The sequence below is a fragment of the Halictus rubicundus genome, chromosome 4 (assembly GCF_050948215.1).
Source record: "Halictus rubicundus isolate RS-2024b chromosome 4, iyHalRubi1_principal, whole genome shotgun sequence".
NCBI lineage: Eukaryota > Metazoa > Arthropoda > Insecta > Hymenoptera > Halictidae > Halictus > Halictus rubicundus.
In genome coordinates, this window is record NC_135152.1 from 19,998,695 (window position 1) to 20,015,212 (window position 16,518).

At 41.4% G+C, this 16,518-nt stretch overlaps 2 protein-coding genes and 1 long non-coding RNA gene across 3 annotated transcripts in view; 2 read left to right on the forward strand and 1 right to left on the reverse strand.

The window, feature by feature from the left end:
• Btk29a (tyrosine-protein kinase Btk29A) overlaps window positions 1–7,133 on the reverse strand; it is a 119,020-nt gene extending 111,887 nt beyond the window's left edge. Inside the window, exon 1 of the mRNA XM_076787287.1 lies at window positions 7,009–7,133. Within this exon, the coding sequence (XP_076643402.1) occupies window positions 7,009–7,108 (100 nt within the window). The 5' untranslated portion in view covers window positions 7,109–7,133. The remainder of the gene's footprint in view (window positions 1–7,008) is intronic.
• The window catches only part of LOC143353767 (uncharacterized), a 227,103-nt gene that overhangs the window by 120,035 nt on the left and 90,550 nt on the right, over window positions 1–16,518 (forward strand). The window lies entirely within an intron of this gene.
• On the forward strand, window positions 7,414–8,991 carry LOC143353762 (uncharacterized). The gene is made up of 2 exons (XM_076787325.1): window positions 7,414–8,391; window positions 8,673–8,991. The coding sequence occupies exons 1-2, from the start codon at window positions 7,965–7,967 to the stop codon at window positions 8,690–8,692; spliced, it is 447 nt and encodes a 148-aa protein (XP_076643440.1). The 5' UTR covers window positions 7,414–7,964; the 3' UTR covers window positions 8,693–8,991.

The window sequence follows — 16,518 nt, forward strand, 5'->3', positions numbered from 1 at the left end:
GAGAGCAGTTTTACCGAGCGGAATCGAGGCCGGCCCGTCGAGAAATGAGAAAAGTTCAAGCGACACACGTACGATTTGTTATCGTGCGCCGCCAGTATAATAACCGCGGGCTGCGTGCTTATGCGAACGGGCTGCGAACGTTTTCTTCCAATTGCCGCGGACGAGAGGCCCATTTCTGCTTTTCCTTGACGATTTTTAATAATCAAACCGTGAGCGATCTATTCATTTTCAACGCGACAGATAGCGTTGTCCACAGAGTTTGCCAAGCGTGCAATTTGAATTTGTAAATTCCCATTGCAGAGTTCGTAAAAAAATAAATACCGCTTTCTGATAGATTGCAACGCGTGGGAGAGGAAACATGAATTGAAAATTACTGGCATATTATTTACAAGCTGCTGAAATTATTAAGAGGAGAAATCAATTTTTACGTAACTCCATATTCTCGTAACCCGTGCAGAGAATTTTTATTTTCCCATCAAAATCCGCGCTCTAATCACAACAGGCAAATAAAATGCGATAAATGCATCGTTAAAAGTCGCGACGAAACGCAATTATATATTCAAGAAATCAATACCCGCGAACGATTCTTCGAGCCTTCGACTGTTTATAATACACACACACACACACACACACTTCAATTACATTTCTCAATTTTCCACGTATAACAACGCGTTTTGCGACGGAACAAAGAAATCAACCGTCGCTTCGACACGGTACAATAGAACGATCGCGAACAAACGGAGACCGTATCGTTCTATGTGTACCACCTCCATTTTATTCCTCGGCTGGCATCGATTAATCTCCATCAAACTTTATTCGCGGTTTACCGATGCGCCGGCTAGCAAAAAATATATTCGCCAACGTTTTCGCGCAACCTGCTCGCAAATCCACGGCGAGCATCCTGCGAACAGACTCGTACCAAGCTGGCGAGTTCATCGATTGCGTAATGGTTATCGGTAGATTGCGGATGTTATGTGTCCGTGGCTTCGCGAAATTATCTGGGAAGAGAGGCTCGTGCAAACTTTAACCATTTTCCTCTGCAATTACTCCCCGAAGAATTTTTATCCTGCCTTTTGTTCGACGAAATTCTTCTATGAAAATCCCCAGTGAATTTCCTTCGAATTAATTTGCCTCGGGATTTCATTACTTCGTTCTGCTTTTGTTTGATTGCTGAACCGTTTAGATTTATGTCGGAATTAATAGATACCGGTTAAATGAACCTTAATCAATAAAGCACATTATTGTTCCGTTTTGCGTGCGTTTTGCTTCAGCATAGTTTACGCGTCGGGCTTGCAAGACATTATAGAAATGGTGTGAATCGACAAGGTAAATTATGTTTATAGACAAAATCAATTACACCCTTAGTATTTTGTTATGAGGTTATTTTATTTTATTTTAAAATAGATTAAAGAAACGGTCCGAACGAACGTTCGACATTATAGAAATGGTATGAATGGACAAGGTAAATTATGTTTATAGACAAATTCAATTACACCTTTAGTACTGTGTTATCTGGTTATTTTATTTTATTTTAATATAGATTTTAAAATAGATTAAAGAAACGGTGCGAACGAACGTTCGACATTATAGGAATGGTATGAATTGACAAGGTAAATTATTTTTATAGACAAATTCAATTACACCTTTAGTATTTTGTTATGAGCTTATTTTATTTTATTTTAAAATAGATTAAGGAAACGGTTCTGGTATTTTATTTTATTTTATTTTATTTTAAAATAGATTAAAGAAACGGTTCGAAATAAATTGGAAGAACAATATAATTCGACGAATTTCATTTTTAAAAAATGTATGGACAAGGAAATTTATCCTATCGTTCACAATTTTAAAAATGAATAGAAAAATGCATGAAATTAATACTAGAATCACACAGAAGTGTTAAAGACGCAGCCTCAATCAAGAAAATTCGCGAGTTCATGCAGATCGCAGAATTTCCGAAAGAAGTGGCAGCGCATGAAAAGTCAGTGCAGAGAATGGAATTGCGATCTTGACATTAGGCGTGGCGGCGCAGTTGCCACAGCGTTCGTTCCCCGATCGAGAGGATCACGATCGATGGAAAATGTCTTCCGTTCGTGTCCGCATTAAATTTTCTTCGAGCCGTAATATATATATATATCGAAACGATTTCGATAATTGCTCCGTGGAAGTTGCGACCTGTAGATCCATGTCGGGATCCCTCGGTGTTTATGATCGACGGCGCGAGTACGTGTCTCGTCGATCGATGCCAATTACCACGGTCTGACATTACGAGCGTTACGGGTACGAACGAGCACGAGCGAGTACGCGAACTATAGCTGGAGAAACAAACACTATAGCGGTGGAAGAGAACAACGTCTTCTTATGAAACGGATAGCCAGGCGGCTCTCGATCGTGCTCCGGCCGGTCCGCGGTAACCTTTTCCATTTTGCGCAACCCGATATTTCAATATGAATACAATCGCCGTCCCGTGGATGCTTTCCCCACGCCTGCGAACCGAAAAAGGCGAAACACCAGACCGACGATCGTTTTCCTATCTCGAACCGGCCGATCTTTCCTCACGGTTCTTCGTATTTCTTCCCAAATTCTTCGTCTTTCCTCCATTAACAATTTTTACGTGTCGATTTTTCATCGAAGTCGCTGACATTCCATTTACGGTCTATTGACAGCGTCAATTCGGGAAAGAAAATTTCGTTTATTTTCAATCGCGCTGATACTTTAACGGCAATCTTTGCCCTACAATTTCAGACCTGAAACCTTCGAAAATTCTATCCGGAACACACTGATATCGCGATTTGAAAATTTGCCGATTTTTGTAAATCGTGTTTTGCAAATTTTTAATTTGTCTTCGTGGACACCGCGTTCCTAAGCGCGCCTATCGTAAAGTGCAATCTTTGCCCCATAATTTAGGACCTAAAATGTTCAAAAATTTTATGCGGAACATACTGAAATCGCGATTTGAAAATTTTCCGATTTTCTCTCGATTTTTATAAATCTTGTTTTGAAAATTTTTGTTTGTCTTCGCGGCCTCCGCGTTCCTAAGCGTGCCTTAGGACCTTAAAGGTTCAAAAATTCTATCGGGGACACACTGAAATCGCAATTAGAAAATTTTCCGATTTTCTCCCGATTTTTGAAAATGGTATTTTGCAAATTTTTATTTGTTTTCGCGGCTTCCGCGTTTCTAAGCGTGCCTATCATAAACTGTAATCTTCGCCCCATAATTTAGGACCTTAAATGTTCAAAAATTCCATCGGGGACACACTGAAATCGCAATTAGAAAATTTTCCGATTTTCTCCCGATTTTTGAAAATGGTATTTTGCAAATTTTTATTTGTTTTCGCGGCTTCCGCGTTTCTAAGCGTGCCTATCATAAACTGTAATCTTCGCCCCATAATTTAGGACCTTAAATGTTCAAAAATTCCATCGGGGACACACTGAAATCGCAATTAGAAAATTTTCCGATTTTCTCCCGATTTTTGAAAATGGTATTTTGCAAATTTTTATTTGTTTTCGCGGCTTCCGCGTTTCTAAGCGTGCCTATCATAAACTGCAATCTTTGTTCCATAATTTAGGATCTTAAACGTTCAAAAATTCTATCCGGAACGCACTAAAATCGTGATTTGCAAATTTTCCGATTTTCTCCCGATTTTTGTAAATAGTATTTTGCAAATTTTGGTTTGTCTTCGCAGCCCCCGCGTTTCTAATCATGCCTATCATAAACTGCAATCTTCGCCCCATAATTTAGGACCTGAAACGTTCAAAAATTCCATCGGGAACACACTGAAATCGCGATTTGAAAATTTTCCTATTTCCTCCCGATTTTTGTAAATCCTGTTTAGCAAATTTTTATTTGTCTTCGCGGCCTCCGCGTTTCTAATCATGCCTATCATAAACTGCAATCTTTGTTCCATAATTTAGGATCTTAAACGTTCAAAAATTCTATCCGGAACGCACTAAAATCGTGATTTGCAAATTTTCCGATTTTCTCCCGATTTTTGTAAATAGTATTTTGCAAATTTTGGTTTGTCTTCGCAGCCCCCGCGTTTCTAATCATGCCTATCATAAACTGCAATCGTCGCCCCATAATTTAGGACCTGAAACGTTCAAAAATTCCATCGGGAACACACTGAAATCGCGATTTGAAAATTTTCCTATTTTCTCCCGATTTTTGTAAATCCTGTTTAGCAAATTTTTATTTGTCTTCGCGGCCTCCGCGTTTCTAATCATGCCTATCATAATCTGCAATCCTTGCCCCATAATTTAGGACCTCAAATGTTCAAAAATTCTGTCCGGAACATACTGAAATCGCGATTTGAAAATTTTCCGATTTTCTCTCGATTTTTATAAATCTTCTTTTCAAAATTTTTATTTGTCTTCGCGCCCCCTGCGTTTCTAAGTATGCCTATCATAAACAGCAAACTTCGCCCCATAATTTAGGGCCTGAAACGTTCAAAAATTCCATCGGCAAATTTTCGATTCCGGCCCGATCTTCGTAAATAGTTTTCCGCTAATTACGATACGTTTTCCCCCGTGTTTCCAAGCGCGCCTATCTTAACAATCAAATTGTCGATGTAGTCGCAACAGAAACGAAGTATTACGGTCGATTTTGGACGATATTACAACTTCGAAATCTGCAAATAAATGAAAATTTTCGAACGTTTGAACGCGTAAAACGTTCTGCACGTGGAGAACGAATTCCAGCTCTACCGGATCATTCGATGAATTTTGTATCCCTTTGACTTCGGACTTATTAAAAATTTCGAACGTTCGACCGTGTAAAATGTTCTATTCGGGGGAAATAAATTTCCCCTCTCCGTTTGCCGGATCGTTCCATGAATTTTCGATGCTACACGGATCAGATTTCGAAATAAATGAAAACGTTCGAATGTTTAGGCATGCGATCGATCGTCGAGTAAGGGAGAATTACGAACGAACGTGCGTGGTCGTCGTGTAAAAAAAAGAAAAAACGTTGGAACCTTCTACCGGAGTGTATCGCCGGGCTTAATGAAACGATATTATGGATCAATTACCGCGATGAAAGAAATTCGATTTCAGGCGGTTACGTTTCCTGTTAGCAGCGACAGAGAGCTGACCTTTCACGACTGCCTCGGACAGTTTTATCACCGCTCACTATCACACAGTGTCCAATCAATACGGCAGAATCTGGTGCATTTTAATCGTTTAATTACGCGATTCCAGTTCCACGACCCATTTAAATACCTGTTTTTTTTTTTATCCCGGGACTGGCTCGTGCAGATTTCCTTGACGGAGGAATTCGAGCTAATGTAGAATTCAACGAGTCACTGCGAATCTACTCCCACGAAATGATAAATCCTTTTAACCCTTGACCCCCCGTATGCTATGCCGGAGTGATTCGTAGTGGGGGGGATAAGCTCAACGAAATTTCTTCATCCGAAATACGACGAGAGCCATCGTCTTATATCGAAAGAAAAATTAATCTGAAATGAGTCCGAGGGTTAAAGCAGGATTGTCAACTTTTAACGCCGAAATATATATGAATTAAGCGAACATTGACAATTTATATATAGCGACTGCGAATGTACTCCCACGAAATGATAAATCCTTTTAACCCCTGACCCCCGGTATGCTATGCCGGGGTGATTTGTTACCCGTTGTGGTGGGGATAAGCTCAAAGGAAATTTCTTCATCCGAAATACGACGAAAGCCCGTCCCATCGTCTTGTATCGAAAGAAAACTGAATCAGAAATGAGTCCGAGGGTTAAAAAGCAGGATTGTCAACTTGTAACGGCGAAATATATACGAATTAAGCGATCATTGACAGTTTATATATCGCGACTTTTCCACTGACATTATAAGCTGGATTATTCTAGAATTGTAGGTTAATTGTGGCCCGATTTACTTTTTCAGATACGAATGTCCCAATTTTCGGAACATCGCAGGAAAATTTTCCGGAATTATTACAATAATTCGTGGAAATGGAAATGTTTCTCCATGTTTGCTGCCGGTAATGGCGCGCGCACGGTATCGAACAATTTTCAAGAATGATTACTCGTATTCTAGCACTCGTTAGCGCGATGGTTTCATAATTGCAACTCGTCCGGAGGTACTCGTAATCACACGAAAATGGATCGGCCGTGATTCGTGCTCGGCACGAATCATTCGAGCACATCGTCCGAGTGCATAAACTATTGTTTGGAAAGGCGGTGGGCTCTCTATAGAAATTGGTAGGTTGTCCTAAAAGTTTCTCTCGCAATGTGTACGTTCGATATTGTTGAATAACATATATGCGAACAACGTGACAATTTTATCGCGAATATTATAATTTTTCTTGAATTTCTGGGACGACCCAATTAACCAGACTGCTGATCATTGTGCAAAATAAAAATGTTCTGCATCGTTCTTAACGAACAGGGGCCAAGTGAACATTCTTTTTCTTCAATAATTTTCAAAATAATCTTTCCAAATTCTCTTACACTTTATACAAGTTTAAACTGGACATTTTTGTCGTGAACGCGTATTTTCATAGTGATGCAAAATGACATGAATGCTACAGCATTCAAATGTTAAAGCCAACTTTTATTCACTTAATTTTATACAACCTGAAGTTTTTGTATTTAATATACATTTCAAAGTAACGACCAACTCTGTCATCACTAATGACAGTTAACTTATTATTATTGTTTATGTGTAATCAGATTTCGGATAGTACAACTAGTTTCAAGAAAAATTGCCTGTCTATTTTTGCAGCTGACTGAAATTTTTACTGTCCGTGTCAACAGTAAATATTGCCTTAAAAAAATGGCAACCCTAAATTTATTGAGGTTGCCCGTAATTTTCCATATAATAAATGCTTGGACAAGGAAATTTATTCCACTATTTTCCATAAATGAATTTCTATAATCTCAATAATTGTAAAACATAAAACCGGTCGTTTGACCGTGTTAGGTTTAGTGTTAAATAAATTTCTAGAAGCTTGCACACTCGGCGCTAGAATACCGATCCCAGAACAACCATAATAAGGCAGAAACCTACCGGAATTCGCATGTCCATGTCCAGCGGTGCTGTTCGTCGCCGAATGAACAGCGTTCGTCGCAGCGTTCGCGACGTGCTTCAGCGCGCTTATCACCATCATGTCTTCTATCACAATTGAATCACCGTTATCACAGGACGAAGATAGATCATTCAGTGCATCGATCGCGGTCTATAAACTATCCCAACGTTGTCATCACGGACGCGTAGCGTAATCTACTCTATCGAACTGAATCGACAGTTTACATTTTGACATTCACTCGGAAGCGATGATCCTGATCGAATATTTAATGCATCACATTGATAACAATTGTCGCGGAAATCTTCCTGATTCAGAGGAGCACGTCTACTTTATCCTAGGATTGCACTTTATCCTTCGATCTTCTCTTCCGGTGGAAACGGATCTACATTTTTTTGTTACTCCGTTGTCGTATCAATAGATTTATCGCATAACAATAAATTTGCTTCGATGCTCAGATCAGTGTACTCTTGTCAAATTGTTGAAAGAGGTGTGGCTTATTCGGAGAATCACTGTGCACTCGATTTTCTTTTTCAGTGGGAACAGATTCACATTCTTTGAGACTTAATTGTTACTTCATTGTTATATAAAAAGATTCGCCGCGTAACAATAAATTTTCTTCGATGCTCAGATCAGTGTACTCTTGTCAAATTATTGAAAGAGGTGTGGCTTATTCCGGGATTCACTCTACACTCGATTTTCTTTTCCAGTGGGAACAGATTCACATTTTTTGAGACTTAATTGTTACTTCATTGTCATATTGAAAGATTCGCCGCGTAACAATAAATTTTCTTCTATGTTCAGATCAGTGTACTCTTGTCAAATTGTTGAAAGAGGTGTGGCTTATTCGGAGAATCACTGTGCAGTCGATTTTCTTTTCCAGTGGGAACAGATCCACATCTTCTGGGACTTTATGGTTGTTTAATCTTCATTTCGGAAGATGCCTGGGAACGAATTTCTTCACGATCACTGTATCCACGATCTTCTTCTCGAAAATGCACGTCAGACAGGTACAACTTCACAAACTTCACGATCTCTCGATCATCGATTTAAGACGACCCAATCCCCGAAACTGGTTCGTTCAATGAAACCAACAAAATCGCCGAGCCTCTTCCTTTCACAAATCCTTTCGAAATCGGACAGTCATTTTTACTGTTGCTCGGTCATCGATCCAGAAGATCGAGGAACGCCCGTGTGGATCGAGCTGCCCATGAAAGGCGATCGTTATCCAGCACAGGTGATTGACGTCTTCGGACTTCCGATCACTCGTAGAAACTTTCCTCGGAAAGAATATTACAAGACTAATTGTAAACGGAGAACCAATTTCGAATTTTTGTATCTCTGGATCGTCGATCCCTCGGATCGAGGTGCCTACAAGTGGCAATAATGGTTGCCCAGCAAAAATTGCGGATCCGCGCACAGAATTTATCCTCAGAAGAAAATTAGGGCCTGTATAGATTTACGATCTAGAATTTTCTGGTCCCATCGATCCTGTAGATCGAGGTGCCTACAAAAGGCAATAATGATTACCCAGTAAAAATTGTTAACACCTTCAATCCACGCACAAAATTTTTCCTCAGAAGAAAATTAGGGCCTGTATAGATCTATGATCTAGAATTTTCTGGTCCCATCGATCCTGTAGATCGAGGTGCCTACAAAAGGCAATAATGGTTACCCAGCAAAAATTTTTAACACCTTCAATCCACGCACAGAATTTTTCCTCAGAAGAAAATTAGGGCCTGTATAGATCTAGGATCTAGAATTTTCTGGTCCCATCGATCCTGTAGATCGAGGTGCCTACAAAAGGCAATAATGATTACCCAGTAAAAATTGTTAACACCTTCAATCCACGCACAAAATTTTTCCTCAGAAGAAAATTAGGGCCTGTATAGATCTATGATCTAGAATTTTCTGGTCCCATCGATCCTGTAGATCGAGGTGCCTACAAAAGGCAATAATGTTTACCCAGCAAAAATTGTTAACATCTTCAGTCCACGCACAGAATTTTTCCTCAGAAGAAAATTAGGGCCTGTATAGATCTACGATCTAGAATTTTCTGGTCCCATCGATCCTGTAGATCGAGGTGCCTACAAAAGGCAATAATGTTTACCCAGCAAAAATTGTTAACACCTTCAGTCCACGCACAGAATTTTTCCTCAGAAGAAAATTAGGGCCTGTATAGATCTACGATCTAGAATTTCTGGTCCCATCGATCCTGTAGATCGAGGTGCCCGCGGAAGACAGTTATCCAGCTGATGAACTTGTTGAAACCACACGCGGAAATTTTGGTGAATAGAAAGGATTCTACACGGAGGAGCTTATAGATCTACGATCCCAGGATCTGCAGGTCTCCGGATGGTGGATCGCGCGCGAAAACTGTGTGTCGGCGAAGGAACGTAGCGCTCGTGACTGTCGTCTAGGCGCGACTAAGTGGTTGCGGCACGTAGAATCGCGAAAGGCAGTCGACAACCAGTCAGCCCAGTCAGCCAGTCAGCCAGTCAGCCAGCGAACCAGCCAGTCGGCCAGGTTTGTGCCCCTCTTCTGCTTCTTCCTCGGCCTTCTTCGGAGTTTCACCTTCACGGAAGTGTTGTTGGCTCTCCCGCGAGCAAACCGAACGGAGCTGAGCGGAGCCGAGCCGAGCCGAGCCGAGCTGAGACCGTGTGCCGTGTAGGTGTCCGACACCGGCGGATCCACTCTATTTCTTCTCCAGAGGCGGATGACCTGGGGCGTTACGCCTATGGCTTCGCGATCATCGGACTGTTAGGCGAGCCGGCCTAACCGTAGCGACCTAGATCAACGCTGACTCTGCTTGGCTTTCGAACGATCGTCGTTCTTCTTTTCTTTTCTATTTTCCAGAACTTCTTTGACAATGGGAGATTCCGATCTGCAAAATTATCTTGTTCGTTGCGTTTCGGAGAATTTGATCCACGGAAGATTCTTTGCTAATTTAGCCCAGTCGATCAGCATTAGGATTGCTCAGTATACTTTTATCTTGAGTGTTGAATGGGGTCGATGCACTCGCTTTACGAGGTCGATTAAAATTCTTTTATTTTTTACTCGAAACAGATATCGGTTTGCTAGACGCGTCACAAAAGATCACGAAAGGGTTAAGGCTTAGTACGACGAATGTCGTATTGTACTATAGTACTCAATTGTACTATATTCCATCTGCTGATTTTTCTCATCAAATCCGCAATTTAATGATTGGACACGCCTCTTTCGCAACAGTTGAGTACTATAGTACAATTATAGTTATTATAATTATAGTTATTATAGTATAATTGCGATGAGAAGGATTTAACCAAATAGGTAGACTTTAAGCTTATTCGAATTATTACAGGAAGAACCCAAATTTTTATTTGGCTTTTGCTTCTTGCAGACGATGCAGACAATTTTGATTTTTCAAATTCCCGGTCTTAAAACTCATCAAAAGGTTATCAGCCAGTCCAACGATTGCATTGATCCAAGGACTGGATTGTTAATCCCAGTAATGCAGTAATTAATCTGTCGAATGAACGAACATTCCAGAATGAGTTTCAAGAATTAATTCTGGCCCCATCGTGCCATGATTTCGTACCAGCAATGCAATTTTTATCGAAAGTCGCGGGCGCTCCGAAACTTGCGCGTAGATATATCGCGACATTTTGCGAAATTGCGAGGCGCAGGACGCCAGACGAACCACTCTAACAGGGTTAATTGGTTGCCACGCAATTAGACGAGTGAAGAGACCCGGATAGATACTTACGAAAACGATATTTCCTTTTCGAGTGTGAAGGAGAAAGGGAGAGAGAGAGAGAGAGAGAGAGAGAGAGAGAGAGAGAAATGGAACTCGGCGAAAATCGTGAAGGGGGCGCTGGAATTCCGCGTTAATTAGGCGTCGCGACGCTTATATGGCTCAGCTGCCGGGATCCGTTCGAATTTCGTAATCGGTATGGGCCCATTGCCTTTGATCCGAGGCTACGCTTCTTTCTCGACGATTTATACACCGAGGATCGACACCTGCGATCGATTTTTTGGATCGTTTCCATTTGTTTGCCTCATTCAACTAACATTTGGTTGGTAAAAGACGCTTAGTCAATTAAAAATTGATGCTAAGTTTATCGGCATTTTGTTTGTACTCGACTGGTATTTTTCTTCTTCTTCTTTTATTGTTAATTAACAGTTTTACGCATCAATGCATACTTACATTCAGTCCCGTAAGTATTCGTACGCTCTTAAAAATCGCATAACTTTGCCAATATTAGACTATACTACTTGAATTTCTTTGAGAAGGTGGAACAATTGGATCACTGCGTAAAGTGAACAAATTTTTTTACAAAAATTGCGATTGGTCGAAAGTGCAGAGAAAATACTAAAAGTTGTATTTTGCAACTTCTTTATGCGAACTTACATTGAAAATTTCGAAAGTACGATTTTTAGATGAATTATACATGTTCTGAGAATTTCATCAAAATCGGCGAACGTTGCAATGAGCTGCAGATGTTCCAAAATGATCACATAAGGGCGAAATTCCCTGAGAGGGCCAAAATTCTGCGACTTTCGCCCTTAAGTTTTCATCGTTAAATGTTTATAGCTCGGTGCAATGTTGACCGATTTAGATGAAATATTCAGAATATGTATAATTGATACAGATGTGCAAAACGTACTTTTTAAATTTTAAATATAAGCCCGCATAAAAAAGTTGCAAAATTCAACTTTTAGTAGTTTCTCTGTAATTTCGACCAATTGCAATTTTAATCAAACATTTTTCTCACGTTATGCGGTGATCCAATTGTCCTAACTTCTCAAAAAAGTTCAAGTAGTATAGTTCAATATTGACAAAGTTATGCGATTTTTAACACTAGGTTTACGGAGCACTAAAAGCGACTATTTTGCATTACTTCATAAAAATAACAAGAACGTGCTACCCACATTGTTAGTAATATTTTTAAAATAATACATACCCAAAGAAATAAATTTGATAAATAATTTCTTATGTATGCATCCTTAGAATCTTAATAATATTTAATTAGAAATATTAGAACCCGTCATTTTGACGGGTCCCGTAAATCTAGTGTTAAGAGCGTACGAATACTTATGGGACTGACTATATGTATATTGCGACCGAACGATTTGCCGTTGCTTTATTTGTGGGGGAAATAAATGGCGGAAAAACGAGGGAGGCAAAGGGTCCGTTTAGGATTTTCGTTTCCAGGTAAATTGCGTTGATCGCCGGTGGCTGCGGAGAGGTGGAGCACCTGTCGTCGATCTAATAAGATACCTGTTCGGTTGCGTTGCGCGCCGGTCAAACGGTGCTGCGAATCAAGTTTCACGCACACGCTGCCGCAAAGGCCGGTGCAAACACTTTGCTGGTCGGGGCCAATCAGGCTCATCAAGGATTTGTAACGTTGCCCGGGGCACCGGCTTCTCTCTCTCTCTCTCTCTCTCCCTCTCTCTCTCTCTCTCTCTCTCTCTCTCTCTGCTACCAACTCGGTGTAACAATAACTTTGATGTACACCGGGAACATTGTTCGCTCGGCCCCGGACCGCTTTGACACAGGCCAAAACGAATTATGTAAGCCGGCCGGATCTGAAATTTCCAACTGTGAACGCCACAGGAACTTCTCCCGACAATCAGGGCCTTCTGTAATGACCAATCCGGACGATTCCACTAGACCATGGACAAATAGCGATCGAGTGCCAGTTCGATTCCAGGTAATTTGATGATTGAATCCATGCTGCTAACCAAATATGCGCGAACTGTTTCTATTTTTGTGATTTAAAGTGGTTTCGAATCGAGACGTTTTGTCTTTTAAATATTGCAGCTTCCACAGGATTTGTTGTATCGGTGCGAGAATGTTGTAGTCGAATTCCGGAGGTTCTCACGAAGAGAACGAGTACCCACAAGGCCCCATTCGAACCACTTTTAGTCGCAGGTGCATCGATCGAAGCACTTCTGCACTAGGGCTAAAATTGTCCGAATCACGTCGTGCGTGTACTCATTCTTCTCGGCGTGATCTCGCCATTCGATTGTTGACATTCTAACAAAGATACAAGGTACATGATATCGTAGAACAGGAAGTAAAGAAATTGAATGAACATCTAATTACTTCCTGTTCACTGTTCATATGCCGTAAAGTTCGATCGGATATGATCCGCACGTAAAAATGGGTTGAGAGCCGCTGGAACTTATCTTCCCGAGGGTGTCGTATAAAGTTTTACTATGACGTATATGGATCGCACTTTGCATCGGCAGGAAATCGTTCCCATTTTTTGATTGCCCGGCCGATCGTAAATTCGATATTGTTATAAGAAAGGAATAAGCCACGCAGAAAGTAAAAGCTACTCGATGTTTAATCAAACTGAGAGCTATACCCGGACCAAGTCAGGTTCCCGCGAGGACATTCCCGATTGGATGGCCCAGTGCCCCCACTACCATCCACGAATCCCATTGGCGGCGGTGTCAGAGTGGTCCCCTCTTCGGAATTCAACTTCTCGAGTTTTCCGAGCACGAACCACGGCGAATTGCTTCGCCGGTATGAATTGACGTTCGATTTCTCTTATTGCTCGGTAATCCGCGATACCACGCGCACAGTTTCGAGAACGTAGTGTGTGTATACTGCTCGAGGATCGCGAGAACAATCGTGTATACCGCGCGTAAAAATTGCGAGAGGAATCGATCTGAATGGAAACGCGTTCTCGTCACGTACTTGGCAGATTTAAAATCGCAGACGCGCTTATTAAATCTTCGTGCGACACGGGAATTTATATTTCTGCATTGGTGACGAGGACAAGATTGTTCACGCCTCAATTCTTTAATTGATTTTGTGTTTCGGGGATTTTTAAAAAATTCTTCAATCGCCTCTAAGGTGACCTTCAATTCTTCCTTTCGGGGATTCAAATTTTAACCCTTAACGGTCCAAGTGTGCCTCTCAGGCACCACCGACGTGCGACCGATTAGTATAAATATTGTAATCAAAATTATATTACTTCTGAGATGAATAAAGATTGTTTTGAATGACTTTAATATTATTATTTATACGTCGTTGTAGCATTTAAAATCTGATACTTAAAAACTTGCAAGTCGAAGTATGATTCACAATTAAAAGTCGGAGCGTTAAGGGTTAAGGCTTTAATGAATCATTCACATCTTCATGCAATCGTTTTACTATACACATAGCATTCTTTTTAACTTTTGTTTTGTAGGGTGCAGATTCTATGTAGGATTGCGAGTTATCATTTAGAACGTGCAGCAAACTTGTTTTCTTCGTCCTTCGTGTATTGTTCCGCGATAGTTTAATTAATTTAATTTGGCCGTCGGAGCGTAAACTTTATTCTAGCTCTGTTATGTTATCGTTTCCGTTATGTGGTCGACGACAAAGACAACATTATTTCTGCTGCGATCCCGACGCGGAAGGCGGGCAGTTTCAATTAAATGGAATCCTAATGAACAGAACGATATTCGAAGAAAGCGACCAGATCCAATTAAAAATATCTGTCGCATAATAACCGTTCACAAATTGAAATTCCGTGTGCGTTTCTAAAGACGGTTCTCTCGGTCGCTGTTTTCATTCAATTTTTCAGAACACAATTTCGTTCTCACGACTTTTGCGCACCACGATCTCGTTCTTACAAATTTCTTCTAATTTTCGGCTAGTTTGCGGAATGAATGGTTCTCATTTTCGTCGATGACCGGTCAGGAAAAATGAGCGGAAATTCGATGGTCCAATTTGCCGATTTTCCGGGGCCATAGTGGACGTCGGGAAAGTTCGAGCAGCGGCGTGGGAGGGAAATAATGCGATACGGCAGTTAGGCATGCGGCGCAAATAGAATTACGAGCTATAGTGCCCGAAGGCGTTCAACTTTGGTTCGTAAAAGCGGCCAGAAAACTTTTAGAAAACGATTAGGCCCAAGAATTGTTATACGACTCGCGACAAAAACTCAACGATCATCGGCTTCGCACGTTTTTACTATTACTTCCATTTCCAACTTTCTTAATTAATCTCCGGGTCCGCGAGCTTCCACTAACATACGTCTTCAATGTTTTCCCCGTTGTTCGGTGAGCTTTAGGTCCGCGGGAATTTATCTCATCAATCTTTTTAAACAGACCGAAAGTATCGTCGTAATTTCAACGATGATAAAACAATGTAACTCGATTTATCTTGGAGCCTGGAAGCATTTGGAATTCAGTTTGCAGCGGTGCAGGACGCAAAAGGGAAATCTCTGGCAGTGTTGTTCGCGTAAACCGTCGCGGGTCGACGGTAACGCGCGTATCTTAAACGAAGTGTCGCATTTACAAGCGAAAATTCGCGAGACCCGGTGTCTCTTCCTCCGTTGCAAATCGGGAAGCGAGGGAACACGGGACAGACCGTTCGCTCGGAGATCATAATCCCCGGCCGAAAGCTCATGAAATTCATGGCGGATCCGGAGCCAGTGTACGAGTATTCGCCGTGCTCGAGCGAGACCGCCCGCGTCCGTTTTCAAAGGAAATATTCAAGAATCGTATCGATAAGCACCGACCAGGATAAAAGCTTCCCGCCCAAGAGAAAACAAAGAGGGTTTCCGCCGGAGTTTCCACTCTACAAAGGGAAAAGATTCGAAGGCGTTGCCAATTTTCCTTGAAAGCCTGTTACGCTCGTGCTTAGGCTCGTCTCACAGCCTCCAGTTACCCCGTCAAAATTTACGCGAAGCGTACCCGTAGCCTCTGCTTTGCACGCTGAAGATTTATGGAGACTTTTCACTTTTGTTTTCGGGAAATAAAATATGGAAGAAAGGGGACTATGATTGAAGGGAATTTGAAGGGAATATTTTTCCTCTCCAATTCTCAAGCTACGAATGCCCCAAGCTATTCAATTTTAAAGCTCCGAGTGTCCCAAGCTTCGAGAATGCTCCAAGCTTACAAATCCTCAAGCTCTGAAATTCTCAAACTCTGAAATTCCTAAGCTCTTAAATTCTAAAGCACTGAGTGCCCCAAGCTCTATGTGTCCCACGCTTTTAAATTCTAAAGCTCCAAATGCCCCAAGCTTTGAATCCCCCAAGCTTCCAAATTCTCAAGCTCCGAATTCCCCAAGCTCTGAGTGCCCAAAGCTCTAAGTGCCCCACGCTTTTAGATTCTAAAGCTCCGAATGCCCCAAGCTTCGAATGCTCCAAGCTTCTAAATTCTCAAGCTCTGAAATTCTCAAACCCTGAAATTCTCAAACTCTGAAATTCCCAAGCTCATAAATTCTAAAGCTCTGAGTGCCCCAAGCTTTGAGTTTCCCAAGTTCCAAATGCCCCAAGCTCTGAGTGCTCCAAGCTCTAAGTGCCCCGAGCTTCCAAATTCTCAAGCTCCGAATGCCCCAAGCTCTGAGTCCTCCAAGCTCTGAGTGCCCCAAGCTCTTAAATTCTCAAGCTCTGAGTGCCCCAAACTCTAAGTGCCCCACGCTTTTAAATTCTAAAGCTTCGAGTGCCCCAAAGTTCGAATGCTCCAAGCTTCCAAATTCTCAAGCTCCTAATGCCCCAAGCTCTGAGTGCCCC